The sequence below is a fragment of the Sturnus vulgaris genome, chromosome 22 (assembly GCF_052056855.1).
Source record: "Sturnus vulgaris isolate bStuVul1 chromosome 22, bStuVul1.hap1, whole genome shotgun sequence".
Taxonomy (NCBI): domain Eukaryota; kingdom Metazoa; phylum Chordata; class Aves; order Passeriformes; family Sturnidae; genus Sturnus; species Sturnus vulgaris.
The window spans coordinates 10,808,910-10,823,772 of record NC_142264.1 but is presented as its reverse complement, the minus strand read 5'-3'; the positions used below and the strand labels follow the sequence as shown (position 1 = coordinate 10,823,772).

General features: G+C 57.7%; 3 protein-coding genes across 3 annotated transcripts; all 3 read right to left on the bottom strand.

The window, feature by feature from the left end:
* Positions 1–2,521: 2,521 nt before the first annotated feature.
* Positions 2,522–6,138, bottom strand: LOC106855998 (extracellular fatty acid-binding protein). The gene is made up of 7 exons (XM_014881066.2): positions 6,039–6,138; positions 5,417–5,556; positions 4,863–4,933; positions 4,169–4,279; positions 3,546–3,647; positions 3,284–3,309; positions 2,522–2,700 (listed from the first exon to the last, which is right to left on the bottom strand). The coding sequence occupies exons 1-6, from the start codon at positions 6,132–6,134 to the stop codon at positions 3,284–3,286; spliced, it is 546 nt and encodes a 181-aa protein (XP_014736552.1). The 5' UTR covers positions 6,135–6,138; the 3' UTR covers positions 2,522–2,700.
* A 1,243-nt stretch (positions 6,139–7,381) lies between these two features.
* LOC106855999 (lipocalin-15-like) lies at positions 7,382–9,992 on the bottom strand. Its single transcript, XM_014881067.2, has 7 exons — positions 9,781–9,992; positions 9,074–9,213; positions 8,807–8,871; positions 8,400–8,513; positions 7,828–7,929; positions 7,692–7,713; positions 7,382–7,534 (listed from the first exon to the last, which is right to left on the bottom strand). The coding sequence occupies exons 1-7, from the start codon at positions 9,874–9,876 to the stop codon at positions 7,531–7,533; spliced, it is 543 nt and encodes a 180-aa protein (XP_014736553.1). The 5' UTR covers positions 9,877–9,992; the 3' UTR covers positions 7,382–7,530.
* A 769-nt stretch (positions 9,993–10,761) lies between these two features.
* LOC106855997 (lipocalin) lies at positions 10,762–13,289 on the bottom strand. Its single transcript, XM_014881065.2, has 7 exons — positions 13,151–13,289; positions 12,075–12,214; positions 11,916–11,992; positions 11,685–11,798; positions 11,397–11,498; positions 11,187–11,212; positions 10,762–10,927 (listed from the first exon to the last, which is right to left on the bottom strand). The coding sequence occupies exons 1-6, from the start codon at positions 13,247–13,249 to the stop codon at positions 11,187–11,189; spliced, it is 558 nt and encodes a 185-aa protein (XP_014736551.1). The 5' UTR covers positions 13,250–13,289; the 3' UTR covers positions 10,762–10,927.
* Positions 13,290–14,863: the final 1,574 nt, after the last annotated feature.

The window sequence follows — 14,863 nt, the reverse complement described above, 5'->3', positions numbered from 1 at the left end:
TACTTTTACAACCTGAGATGATCCCATACAGTCACATTTTACTTTTAAAAAGAGAAAAAATGAAAAATCAAGAGGATTAACTATCACATATGGCACAGACATTGTCTGGAAAGACCAGCTTAGCTTCCCTCTGAGCCCTTAAGCTGATATTAGCAAATACAAGCCCTAAACAACATTGGGAAGTCTAAATGGAACCCGGCACGATTGCATCAATTTAAAGAATCTGATTAAAAATACCATAAATATTCTTTAACTTATTGAAGGCAGCTGAAGGCAACAATGTTAGACAAACGATGAAGACACCAGCCTTGCTCCTCTGCTTTGAGAAATGACAGCTGCACTTTACTCAAAGGCTCTGGCAGCAGGAATTTAACACTAGAAAATATTTGAAAGTAGCTGGTTAAATTCAAAGAAAATAAGCTGATAGATAAGTGGAGAAACCCTGTATCACCTTGGCCAAGAAGGAGCTTTGGTGGATCCTCAGAATGGACAGTCTCCTCTGCAAACACTTCAAATGCTCTGTCCTACTAATGGAGAAGGGCAAGTCAGTAATAAGAACAGAGGAGATGACATTTTCAGACAAAATATCTCAAACATCACTGCAGCATCCCATCCGCCACTTACAGTGCCTTTGGTGCCTTCTAGTTTTCACCAGACAATGAGAAGAAGAGAATATGCCAGGTTCTGCAGAGATGGTCAGAGGGACAACAGATGAGTAGGTCCCCTCACAATGTGGGAGATACTCACAAAAGCTGCAATAAATGCCAGATTTGGTTGATGTCTTGGCAAAGTATGACACAGGGCAGACTGAATCCAACTTTTGTGCAGGAAAATCACACCTCAGAAATACTTCTCTGGAGGAGTCAACAAGACACTGGTGTTGGACCCCTAATCAGCTGGCAAGAGTCTATTAAAGCTCACAGGGGACAAGCTAGCATAGGCTAGGGAAGCTCTCACTAAGATAAATCACAGAATGATTCAGGCTGGAAGGTCATCCAGTCCAACCTCCTTTCTCAAGCAAAGTCCCCCAGAGCAGTCAGTCAGGATCATGTTCAGACAGGTTTTGAGTTCCTCCATTGCCTCTCTGGGCAGACTGTCCCAGTGCTCGGTGACCCACACAGTAAAGAGTGGCACAGAGAGAGAGAAAGGAAAGAAAGTCACCCAGGGAGGTCACTGTACTGACTGACAGGTATCCGGTAAAATGTCTCATCCACGTGCAGCAGGTGCCAGAGGGGGCAGCATGAGGAGAAGATCAGATCCACATAAATCTCTGTTGTATCTCCACCTTTTCAGGGAGGTGAACGTCCAGGTCTGGCCATGGCAGCCCCAGCAGGGACATGGCCTGAACAGGGAAGGAGAGAGAAGGGCAAGACGGAAGGTAGGAGGACACGGAGGCTTGTCAAAGATTTAAGATCTGGAACAGCATAAAGAGCATTAATAGAGATCTTGCATCACCAGCAGCCACCAGCTGCCAGTCTCAAACTGCTCCTCAGCCATCAAAAGCTCTCAGCACTTCCTTTGCTGCAACACCCCTCTGCTCTCTCCATCAGTGTTTGGGACCCTTGTGTCTGGGCTGTTCCCCACTGCACCAGCCTGGTCCCTGCCAGCCCCAGTATGTTCCCAGGGCCCCTGGCTGAGCAGCTGAAGATGGAATCAGCATGACAAGCAAAAGGGAGAGCAGAGGTGACTGAAGCTCCTTGCTGCAGGATGGACCATTGCTGAGTAGGTTAATAAACCCAGGAAGCCCTTAGGAACATTCAGAGAAGAAAAGTCCTTTCTTATCAGATATATGATGACATCTGGCCAGATTTGCTGGGGGGAACAAAGGAGCATTGGATGAGCAGCAGAGACAGATACAAGCTTGATGGAAGGGCTGAGGGACTATGGAGGGCTGCATGGGGACCCACTGCCTGCTCTGCATGGATGGGGCTCTCACCCAGAAAACACTGAACTGTCAGCTTGTGTGCTCTGGGACCCCAGCTCCAGTGGGGGCTTTCTCTGTGTGGCGCCCAGGGGCAGAAACCACAGGCAGCTCTCCAGGTTTGGCTCCAGAAGATTCAGATAGCCATGTTCCACAACAGCTTGCAGTGGGACAGAGATGTCCCACATCTGAATCTTATCCTACCTTGGCTATGCCTGAGCTGTTAGATGACTCCTGGGGCTCCCAGGGAGCAGAGAGCTGCGGCCACTGCAGGGCAAGAGGAGGAAAGTGGTGGATGATGCAGATGGATGCAGCCCTCTAAACTCCAACCTCACACTCTGTGGCCTTTCTCCATGCATTCCCTCTTGCCCACAGGATTCCCAGCCTCAGTGCACCCTTTGCCTCACCTCTGCCTGGCCTGGTCCTGCGCCTCTGGGAGGCACCCAAGAGGGAAAATCTTGTGGCTCTGAAACTGCCCTCACTTAGGCAAGCTCAGCTGGGATCACGCCTGGTTGCTCGCCATCCACAGCCCCCAGGAGAACAACAGGAGGGACCACAGGGCCCAGCACCCCAGATTCTCCCCAGACAGCTACACCAAGATGTGGGAAGGGGTTCTGTTTATTTGGCAAAAAGCAGGGACTGTGTGATGGAAGGGCAAGGGATGTATCAGAGTCCTGACAACAGAGCTTGGAAGAAGGATGGTGGAGCAGGAGCCTGGAGCTTCAGAGTGTCGGTCTTGCATTGTTTGGCAGGAGCATCTACGAGCCAGTCTGCGCTGCCTGGAAAAAAGGGGCAAGAGGTGGTGTCTGGATGAAGCAAGACCAGTGGGACTCTCCATTAGGATCAGTGCATTCACCCCAGATTTGTAGGGTGAGGCATCTCCAGCAATGGATTTCTAGTAACCCCTATAGATGTGGTGGGAAAGCACAGGCCAGAGGAGGACAACAGCAAACATGTTTTGCATGGTGAGATACCAACCCACTCTGGCCAGGTTTGCCAGTCAACAAGCCCAGGGTCCCTTTGGCAGGGGCTGGTGTCCTGGCCCTCACTGCTCAAAGGGCTGTGCAGATATCTGTGTGGTGTTTCAGCCCACATGTCCATGTTCAGTGCCAGGCACTTCCCACTGGGGGTCCCTGGGCACTGCTCCTTGGGAGTTCCTAGGTACTGCTACCTAGGGGTCTCCACTGCAGAGCAGCATCCAAAGGAATGGTCCTACCTGTGTGCAAGCTCCAGCACCAGCTCAAACAACTGAACCCCAGAGGAACTCAAAGAGTTCTCGGCGGCCTTTGCCTTGGGGGCACCAAAAGGGTCAATTTCCAGGAGAGAACATTGCAAACACCATGTTGCACTGTGGCAACTCACCTATGGTTCACCAAGTAGGCATTCCTCTGTGGAAACAAAGAAAAAGCCTAAGTCTGCACTGTGGTCTGCAAAGTTCCATTTAGCACCCAAAACAGACTACTCAGAAGGAACTTGTGGGTTTCTCCTTGCTCAGTGTTCCCAGCAAGCGCATCACTGGCTACCAGCACTCCCTCCTGCCAGCTCAGACCACAAAGTGGTGGCACTGATGGGCTGAGCTGGTACCTGCCTGTGTGTCCCTGTATTGGCTCTGGGTAGTGCTCACCCTGCCTGGGTAAAATCCAGATGGTCTTGTCGGTGAAGCCATTCAGCTTGGCAAGTCTCTTGAACAGCAATTTGGTTTTGGTTCTCACCCACTGGCTTCTGCCTAAAGATAAAGACATGAGTTAGCTCCAGGCTGTGCCTGACCCTGTATCTCCTGGGAAGCTGGTATGTCCAGCTGAGGGTGGGATGGATGGCAGTCCATGGGAGAAGGCTGGAGGCACTGGTGGAAGTCCTGGAGACCAGAGGTGGCCAGGCACATGAGACACCCCACCCAGGGAACAAGAGGACCCAGAGGTCCTGACACCAGCACAGCGACTCTTCTCTTGGTTCCTGTCCCCACTGATTCTGTTCCATCTGTGCAGCAGGACTCCCACTCTCCACCCCTCTCCACCAAGGCCATGGACTTGCAGCACATTGCTGGGAGCCTGAGCCCCAATCTCCCATGCCACCTCAAACCACTGCTCCTTCCCTGCTACACAGTGAACACATGGTAGTCCCTGCCCTATTCCTGGACCTCACCCAGGGTAGGAGTGAAGAGGGAGACCCCCTGTCCCCTGGATCCTGGCCTTGCAGGACCCTCAGAAGCACCCAACAGCTCTGAGCAGTTCACTGCTGGCTACGCACTGTAAAGTCTCAGCATGTGCAAGGTCTTCCCATCTTTCTCTCTGGTGGCAAAGACAACCATGTAGGAACTGCCGTCGGTATCCACCAGCTGCACCGTCTTATTGCCCCTGTCTGCAAAAGGATATGGAGAAAAATTAATTACCTCCTCCTGGCAGCCCCCACGCTGCAAAGTGGCTGTAAGAGCATGAAACCCACCGAGCCCATCTTTCCTCGATACTCCCCATCCTGGTTGTCTCTCTTGCTAAGGCTTCTCTGAAAGCCTGGGGGTGCCCACAGACCACAGCAGAGCAGAGGGACAGGGAAGTGAGGGCAGAAAGGGCTGTGGATGGTCAGTGCAGGCTGTTGGCCAGTGTCAGACTGATCTTTGGGCTAGGAATGGTGGAAAACCACTCCTGCTCCATCCCCTGGGAACACCCACTCGCAGCCTCTTTGCGGAATGAACCTTCTTTTCCCCAGAGTTTGAGCTTGGTCTGAATGCGTTCATCCCAGAGGGAGGGTCTGGGGGGTCTGCCATGCTGGTGGGCCACCAGCCGTGAGGTGCAGCTGGCACCTGGATACAGAGGGATGTCCCACTCAGGACACAGGAGAGGCAGGCAGTCCTGAGGGCCATGTTCCCAGGAACAGCCAGCTGCTTCAGACAGGGATGGTGTGACATGCCTCCATCCTGCCCCAAGAGCCAGGCACCCCCACTCACCAGAGCTGTAGTATTCACCCGGGTTGTCTGTAGGCTTGTAGATCGATGAAAACTTCATACATCTCCCAGGGCTGCAGAACAGTGAAGGATGCTCCAGTTCAGGTGAAGTGACCCCCTTTCCCCTTCCCTATTCAAGGTTCACTATCCCAAATGTGGGACTTGCTGTTCAGAGATGGGAGGGTGTGGCCAGGGCAGGAGGGGACAGATACCACCCTTGGAACAATGAGTATTTGGGCTGGCAGGGGATAGTGCTGGCACCTGGGGATTACGCATGCCCTCACTCATGCTCTGAGCTTCTGGGATGAGACTGGTTCTGCTGGGAAAGTTCTAATTGTAGGGTCCTGTCCCATCCTCTGTGGTGGCACTGGTTGTAGCTAGTGTTGCCCTGAGCCTGCCCTAAAGATGGGGTGCCCACAGATGTCCCAAGCACCTGGTGGTCCTGTCTCAACCCCTGTCTAGGTCTTTGGTGAGTGCAGTGAGGTGGAGACCCACCAGGGAAAGTCCAGGGAGGAGGCTGGTAGTAAAGCCTGTGAAGAAAAGCATGTGGGACTTACGTGGGAATTGCAAAGGAGACGTTCAGGTCACCATTCTCCAGGACCTCAATGTTGGCCATCGCCATCTTCAGTTGGTCCTTTTTTTGGAGGTAGCTCTCAGAGTCAGAGGCCATAGCAGTGATGTACCATGTCCCTGCAATCTGGCAGTGAGAGTAGGTGCTAAGTCGAGAGGAGCAGTCTAGAGTATCCCCTCCTCAGGGACGAAGCCAGGACAACCTCAGTCCATGGAACACCCACATCCCATCCAGGCAACAAAATTCCCTCAGAGCCACCTATGCAGGAGCTGGGTGACTGTCCTCACCTGGGTGACAGCAAAGCAATGGTGGCTGTAGTGACCTCAGCTGTCCCCAGTACCAAAACACCTCTACAGTCCTTCCCGCGCTGCTGGTGACTGGAGACCACCCCTTCCCTTCCCTTCCCTTCCCTTCCCTTCCCTTCCCTTCCCTTCCCTTCCCTTCCCTTCCCTTCCCTTCCCTTCCCTTCCCTTCCCTTCCCTTCCCTTCCCTTCCCTTCCCTTCCCTTCCCTTCCCTTCCCTTCCCTTCCCTTCCCTTCCCTTCCCTTCCCTTCCCTTCCCTTCCCTTCCCTTCCCTTCCCTTCCCTTCCCTGGATGATGAGGATCACCTTGCTCTCGTCTGGCTCCACAGTTCCCAGGTCCACCGCCTGCACACGCAGCAAGCACAGTAGGACCAGCGCCAGGCTCAGCCCCTCGGTGCTCATCTCGCCTCAGCTCCTCTGGCTTCACCAGTGGGATGGGGAGTGGTGCCGGGGCTGCCGCATATATAACTTCGCGCTCCCTCCTGGAGCTGGAGCCGTGCCGAGCCCCACGGGAGCGTCTTTGGGGTTGGCTTGGGCAGGGGGTGGATCCGAAGGGCAGAAGTCAGCCCAGGGTGAACAAACCCCTAGGGCACAGGGGGCTTTGCAATTGCCAGCCCCAAAACGGAGTTACAGGAACTGTTGCACTAGTGCTGAAATTTGGGATTTCCCCCGTTCTTTTAGTTCCTCGTGAAAGCACAAAGCGAGCGGTTGTTTTCCAACGGGCGGCTGGAGCGCTGCCAGGAGGAGCGAGACGTTCTTCCCGGCAGCTGCCCCGGGGCAGCCCCGTCGCCCAGCTCACCAAGGCCCCCACCTTCTGGCTGGCTGAAACGTGTCCCGGGGCAGCTACTGGGATCCTGCCCACACCCAGCCCTTCCCCGGCTCAGCCTGACCCGCGGTGCGTGCGCCCGCCTCCTCACCTATGCTGGGGCCGCAGGGTCTGCCGAGAGGGCTGCACCCTGAGCGCAGCGGGCAGAAGAAGGGGTTCATGTCGCCGTGGCAGTGTGTCCCTTCTTCCCAGAGTGTGATATCCCCTGTGGCATGGCGCTGCCAGGCTCCTGGGGTCACAGCCCAACAACTGCCTGGGCACTGAGGGACTCTGGGCCAGGGAAGCAGAGGGGGGACCAGAGACTGCCTTCGCTCTGCAGGAGGTGGAGGGGGATGAAAACTGCCCTCGGGGCTCAGGCCATCGTGTCCTTACTTTGGTCACATGAGGGACCAAGGGGGATGGCAAACAGACATGGGTGTCCCAGTCCTGTCATAGGCAGAGCCCTGGTGCCCCCCCACTCCCAGCTAGGTGGCCCAGGAGAGGACTGAGCAGGGAATGGGGTTTCCTGGGGGTGTCCCTGCAGGCAGCACTGGGCAGCCTGTCTCCTTAACTCAGAGCTACTGACTACCCCGCTGGGCTGTGCCAGCCCCTGTTCACCCTGGCTCCATTCTTCTCTGCCCTGGCAGCTGTAGGAAGGTGTAGGGACACCTTCCCCTTCCTCTGCTCCCCATCCTCCCCATGCTGGGCACAGCAAACATCACACCCAAGGGAGCCCCTAAAACCCGTGGGGCCCTGACAGAAAGGGTCAGCTCCAGGATTGTTGGGCTCAGCGTGCCTGGGGGCCCTGGCAGCACCCTACTCCCACCAACAAAACACCAAGCTCTGGGGCGGCTTCTGCATCTATTTATTTAGGAGGTTGAGGGTGATCCTGGTGTGGAGCAGGGGGTCTGGCAGAGCCTGGAGGATAGGAAGGAGCACCACAGAGTGGGTGCAGAGCCCATCATCCACTAGGTCTGGAAGACACATGGTCCTTCAGCTGCAGAGGTAGGACAGGGAGATAACTGGTCAGAGCAGGGCAAAGCCAAGGTGACAGCCCCCAGGTAGGCAGGTGGGGGATCTCCCAGGGCCTGCAAGTCCCTGCTCAGCCAAGACCATGCTGGAAGGGAGTCACAGCTTTCCCTGGCCACACTCACTTGATGTCCCTGGTGCATTGATCTGTTGGAAAGCAAAGAGAGGGGTGAGTGTGCCATTGGCAGTACCCTGAGCCCCTGTGCAGAGTCTCCACGCAGAGGGGCCGTAGCTGCCACCCTGTGTCCTCAGGCCACTCACCTGACTTGGGCAGGAGGGCCAACATATCCTTGGTCAGGCCCATGGTGGGAATGAGCTGCATGAACTTCTGCAGGAGCTGGGGGCTCACATCCTGCTCCCTTGCTGCAGCCACACACCCAAAGTGGGGGCTGGTGAGTGCAAGGCATCCCAGCAGCCAGCCCCACACTGGGGGTCCAGGTACAGTGGGGAAGCAGCTGGACCACCCCAGGGAAGGGCCAAGGTGAAGCAATGAACATGCAGGGTGGACACCAGGCAACCCACATCTGCCCTCGGCTGGCAGCAAAGGGGCACAAGCCCCTTGGGATGAACACTACCCATTCGCTTGGGGTGGTATGGGGTGGCTGGAAGGGCTGGGTTGCTGCAGCTGGGCTTGCACACTGCAGCAGGCTCTGGTTCAACTCCTCAACAAGCTGGACATATCTTTAGTGCAAGGTTTCATTCATCCCAAAATTAATTCCCTGGGTAATGAACATGGGATGTTGCTGCTGGTGGCCCTGGGTAGTGGTGGGAAGCCCAGTCCTTGCCCACTGCTGGTGCCCCCATCCCTTCCCAGGTCCCCACTCCCAACGCACTGAGGAGCTGCAGTGATGTGCTGGGCTCTGCCTTGCTGTGATGGGCCTCGTACAGGATGGCATAGTGGCTGTAGTCTGTCTCCATCACACACAGATCCCTCTTCTCTTGTGCTCCTAAGGACCCCAGAGGTGACCAGTTGAGTAATGTGGTAGAGTCTGAGCCCTCCCGGGCCCTGCTGGGGCCCACAGCTCAGTGCTCAAGCTTCAAATTTGCCTGAGGAGGGTATAAGGAAGGAACCCCTGCTCAATGTGGAGGAGCCAGGGGCCCACCCACCCACACCCTCTCACTGAGCTGTGGAAGCAGAGAGGCCAAGACCACCTCCTAATGCTTTCAAGGCTTAGGGGCTGGGGATGTCCACCCTCTGTTTCAGGGTACCCCTGGCTCCCAAGCCCCTGCCCACACATACCCATGTAGTGCCTCGCCTGTGCACTCTGCTGGAAGAGCAGCTCAAACTTTTGGCATTTGTCCATCCTGGAAGAGGAACATGAAAAAGTCAAATGTCTCTAGACACCACATGGGAGGGCAGTGGGGTGGTGGGCACAGGGGGGAGCCCAGCCTGCCCAGGGGGATGCACTGAGGCAGGACTGGGCAACCCAGAGCAGTGGGGGAGCTGCTGTGCTGGGGAAGGGAGTCCCTGGCCCATGGGGACACAGCGAGCAGGACAAACACTTACAGGGGCCAGACCAACTTCAGGGCCAGGTCCCCTTCTGGCATGAAGCTGATGATGGCCGTGGATGACTTCATCCCATCCTTCATCTTCAGGAAGATGGAGCAGTTGGAAGCGATGGCTGTGACATGCCACACCCCTGCAAACTGCAGCAGGACATCACCAGTGGAATTTGGAAAAGTTGTGGGGACCTGTCAGGGGGACCTGCATGCCTCCATGGGGGCCTGGCAGCCCATGCAGAAATTTGCCAACCTGCAGTGGACCTGCCACTGTCTGTGGGGATCTGCCCTCCACCATGAGGAACATGACAGCCCACTGTAGAAACCTGCCAGCTGGTGGTGACAGACCTGCCACCCTCTGTGGGGACCAGCCAGGCAAAGATGAGGACCGGCCACCTTCCTGCGTGCAAAACACCCTGTCCTGCCCCATGCTAAGAGTACAGGTACAGCACCTGGCCCATGTTTCCTGGGGAAGTGCCACACGCTTGGGGATATTATGGTCCCACCTGTTGGTGTCCTTGCAGTAGGGCTACAGCTGGCACTGGACACAGCAGCCAGGACTAACCTGGTTTTGCACAGGCTCTCTTGGAAGCTGCCCTGGAGTTGGCTCAGGAATGGGGATGGCAGGTGCCCGGGGGTGCAGCACAGGCCACCTGCCCCAGCCAGCCCCTCCAGCCCAGGCAGGATGTACCAGGCAGCACCCTGTGCACTCACCTTCTCGGTGTCCAAGTTTGGCTGCACAGGGACCTGGGCCCCTGCCTGCAGCAGGCAGAGCAGGGCCAGAGCCAGGCTGGGCAGTGCTGCTGTCATACTCGCCCTGGAGGGGATGTGGGCAGGAGAGGCTGCACCTACCTTTATAGCCCCCACTGCTGGCAGCACTCCTACTCACGCCAGCTTTATGCAACAGGTTACACAAGAGCAGGGATAACCTGTGCCCGGCTTAGGTGACAGTGCTGGCCCTGTCGCCCCCAGTTCCAGATGAATGCAGCCTTGTGTGAGACCCAGCCCAGAGCACGCCATGACCAAGTGCTGCCCTGTGCTCGCTCTGTGTCTGGGGAGGAGTGTGAGGTGCATTCCAGGGGCCCCCTCCTGGCTGTTCCCATTGGTTCTAAGGTCTGTCAGTGGTGGGATGGATCCTGCCTCAGAACCCTCAGTTCCAGGGAATGGTTGTGCTGGTGTTCTATCCCAGACTGAGCCACAGCCCAGTGCCCTCCAAAGAGATGGTGGCTTCTTAGGCTGCTGGCAGTAGGCTCAGACTCCATTGCTGGAGAGGGTCCGGTTGATAGGATGGAGTCCAGGGGGTGGCCAGAGCTCAAAGACATCCTTCTGCTTCATGTCCATCATTCCCCAAACTGCTGGAGACTCCCTGATTGCCCATCGCCCTGTTCCCATGCTGCCAGCCTGCTCTCCCCAGGAAAACCAAGGCAGGGAGGCTGGGGGAGCCCAGGGTACCCAAGCGGCAGAGGGGGACCAGATGCCCCAGTGGGTCCCAGTCTCAGGGACCCTTTTTTCTGGGGCAGGGCAGGTTCAGTGGCCAGGCAGCATTGGGCAGGGCTGTGAGTGCACACCGGGTCTCAGCCTGGCTGCCCCACAGCCAGGAGCTGGGGTCAGCCCTGACCGCTAACCCCAGTCCCAAGCCATGCTTTCCCCTCCCCATCGCCTTGATTGGGGTACAATAATCCAGCAGGCAAGGACTAGTTTTTATGGGCTTTAATCGAGAGAGGGATACAGGTATGGGTTGTGAAGCCAGGGAGTGAAGGCTGCTGCGGTGCTGGGGGACCACTGGGGGTCAAAGGGGGTAGGGTGGTCACCAGCTTGTGGTGCTGTTGGGGCTTGGGCTGGCAGCAGCTGGTGGGTCCGCCTGGAAAAGATGGAGGGTGAGCATGGTTGAGCTGCAGGAGGCCAGGTTGCACACAGGGGGGACATGGGCCTGGCCAGCCTCACACTGAGTGGGCAGACACCCCACAGGGCTCGGTGGGGGATCCCCAGTAGGTGTGAGGAGAGGAGCAGCCTGGGGAAGGGTTGTGGAGGGGCTGGGGACTCTGTGGGGTGACATGACTTTAAGCATCTCCATTCCCTCTCGCAGGACTGGTCTGAGCCCCAGTGAAGGCAGGACTCACCTAAGCAGCATCTGCCATGCATTTGTCTGCAGGAGGAAGAAACAGGGAGATCAGCTCCTCTGGGGGCTGTAGGACCTCAGCCTCCCTGAGGGATCCTGAATGGGGCCATGGCTGGCCCCATGCTGGCCCCATAGAGAGGCAGAGGTAAGCCAGCAGGGTCTCCTTCTCAGTCCCTACTCCCTGCCACCATCCCTGTGCTCCCAACCTCACCCGTCTGGGGCAGGATGAGGATCTCGTCGTCTGTCAGGCCCTGCTCCTTGGAGAACTGGGTGAACATCTCCAGGCGCTCAGGACTCAGCTCCTTTGTTCGGCCTGCAGCCAAGAGCAGGGTGAGAGGCAGTTCCCCCCATACCCACCAGCACAGGGGCACAGGCACCCCAGCCATCATTCCCCCAAGGTCACTCTAGCTTGGGAAATGACCTTAACCCCGCCCTTCTCCCATGGGAAAGACAGAATCCTGGGGGTGTAGACAGCGTGGGAGTCTCGGGGCAGACGTACTGTAGAGCAGCACCATGGTGGAGGAACCAGTGCCCTTGGAGATCTGGGTGGCCACCAACGCGTACTCGTCGTAGTTGGTCTCCACCACATGGATGTTGTGCTTGCTGCCCCACCCTGTGAGGGACATGGAGCACAGCTCAGCCCTGAGCTCCAAATCAGTCCCAAGGCAGGAACAGGGGCAGCAGGACTGTGATCATGTCTGGGGCTGCCCCAAGGAAGCTGGGCACTCACGTGGGCTGGTGTAGCTGAACCGCCCTGGCTGCTCTGTCTTGGTGTAAAGACTGTTCCTCGTCACGCACTGGTCACCCCTGGGGAGTACAGCAGCAGGGGATGCACCAGTGGCCACCCCCAGTACCCTCTCCCCACTCATCCCCTCCCCATGCCCCATACTTGGGGTAGGTGGAGGTAACTTCCAGGTTTCCCTCTGCGGTGGCAGAGATGATGGTGGTGCACATCTTCATCAGGTGCCTCTTCTCCTTGAACCAGTTAGAGTTGGAGGCCAGGCCGATGCTGTACCATCTCCCTGTGAGCTGCACACAAACTCCATTCAGCCCCAGCTGGGCACAGACCCTGTCTCACCCCTCAGCCCCCACTAGCCCCAGCCCAGGCTATGTCCCTCTTCCGTGGCAGCCCATTCCCTACAGCAGGACAGTGTCCCAGGGTCCTCATTTCACAGGGAACTGCTACAGCTCTTGGCAACCCCAAAACCCAGAAACAAGGAAATCCGTTTCATGACATGCCCTTCACTGCCCTTAGGTATTTCCTTCCTCTTCTCCCCAAGGCCAGGGAGTGTGACAGGACTGCCTGGCTCTGAGATACCATTCCCATCCATCTGGGGGTTGTGAGGAGGGGTCAGGACACTGGGTCCAGCATGGCTCATTCCAGTCCAGTGTATGGAGCGAGCAGTGCGATGCCCCTGAGGGGAACTGCCAGCCTTGGAAAGGAGCTGTGCTGGGATCACCCTTGCAGCACATCCCAAACCCCTGTCCTTGCAGGAAGTGCCTCCCTCCATCCCCATCACCTCCCTGGGGTGGCTTTGTCCCCCAGGACTTTTCCAAGGGAGAAGGGATGTAGGGGATACCCCAGCACAGGAGCCCTTGTTTTTCTGTGGCCCTGGGCTGGGATCGTTGTTGGGGAGGGATTCTCATGGCCCAGACTGAGATTGCATTTCTCACTCTCCCCTGTTAAGATCCCTGTGCATCCACACCCACCCCACAACACAGCAGCAGCTCAGACCCATGCCTGACCCACGGTCCTGCCCCACAGGCTGGAGCCTGGATGCTGGATCCCTTCCAGAACCACCAAACCCAGGTGCTGTGGGGTCCCCAGGCTGGGGGGCTGCATGTGCACCAGTACGAGCCTGACCCCCCATCCACCTGCACCACCCCCTCCTCACATTTTCAGGGCAAGGATCCCTCAAAACACCCCAAACCTCCACAGAGATTATGCCAGTTGGCCTGAGTCACCTTGTCCTGCTGGAAGTCAGCTTGGACAGGAATGCTGTCCTGCGCGTGCAGTGTCCCGAGCAGGGCCAGCCCCAGGATGCTGAGCAGTGTGGCCTGCATGGCAAAGCCGAGCTGAAAGCTGGAGGCAGAGCGCTGCTGTGCTGGAGAGTTTGTCGAGCCCCTATTTATGGGCAGGCGTTGCGGCGGCCCCCGGGGAGCCAGCCCTGCCTCCCCCCGTGCCGTTATGCAAGCTGGAGCAGGACAGAGCACTGAAGCCAAAGGGCAGGCGGGGGATCCTGTGAATGCTTCCCTCCTGTTGATACGACATATTTGCTCCAGGGTGCCAAACTGCTCTGCAGTGAAAACAGCCAGCGGCCCGCGCAGTGGCTGCCCTGCCCCCAGTGCTGCTGGGCTGGGGTGGCAAGCAGCCCACGGAGAGGGGCCAGCGCTGCCCTATCCACACAGGGTGGCCTCACTCGGACCCAGAGTGGGGTTTCAGTGAGACGGAGGAAATGGCCAGTGCCTGCCAGGTTCCAACCCAACCAAAAGGGCTTGACACCTGCATGTGCTCCTGTGGGACCCTCTGTTTTGCCCTGACTCAAGTCCCTGCACCACGCAAGGATGTATCTCTGCTGGCCCCAGTACCCTCGGGGTGTGTCCCACTGGTGAGCCGGGGAGCCCATGTTCAGCTCTCTGGGGACCAGCATGCAGCCAGATGCACCCTAGAACTTGACACCCCAGTCACCCCACCACCCTGCACCCTTTGCTAAGAGGGGCTGGAGACGCCCTCCCCCTTGGTTTGGGGTCACCAGCGGGTACTAAGATGCCCCCCTCAATCTGGGGACGCCCCTGCAGGGTATGTATGCTGGGTGCCAGCAGCAACGCCCACGGGTCTGGCAGGGTTTGGGCTGGGCTGGCCATGTTGGGCAGAGCCCCAGCCCCGCGGCACAGCCCTGCCAAGGTGCTTTACGTAACGAGCATGTTTTCAGAACAGCTGTTTTTCCCCTGGCAGCCCCGCCTGCACATTCCCTTCCCCGCGCCCCGCTGCGAGGCCGACCTGCCCTGCGCGCCCCGCGCCTGTCCGGCCTTGCGGATTTATGAAAACAAAACAAAAGCTGAGCCAGGCAGGACTGGACATCACGAGACCCTGGCTGGGGCTCCGCATGCTGGGCTGGGGCTTAGTCTTCCCCGGAGCTCACCCTCAGGGTGCCGGGGGAGCTCTCTCCATCAGGCACAGAGGCAGGGAGCACCCGGGGTGTCACTGTCACCTGGCACTGCTGGAAGGAACACAAAATCCCCCCTGCTGCCAGGTACCCCCAGCTCCCTGCCTAGGTGCCAGGAGGGGGTGCCCGATGGACACCCGGGTGGTGCCCGGCTCTCCTGGGGGTGGCAAAGCTGGGAGCCAGCCCAAGACCTGGGTGGCAAAACTGGTGCAAGCTCAGGAGTATGGGAGCACTGGGGGGCATAGAGGGACACCAACGGTGGCAAGGGGCAGAAGGAGCAGGGCTAGGGGCAGGACGAGGTATGTGGGCTGTGGGTGCTCACGGCAGCTGGACATAGAGCCTTGGGCATAAGGTGCGTGTTTGCACCCAGAAATGGTTTAGCCCCAACGACGGATGGGCTGAGCCGGGATGAAGGGTGTGGGAAATCCTTGGGGACCAGCCCAGCTCTCCGGGGCTCTCCCCTTGCTCCCTTATCCCCCTGCCAGGTGCAGCCACTTCGGGGTGCAGGTAA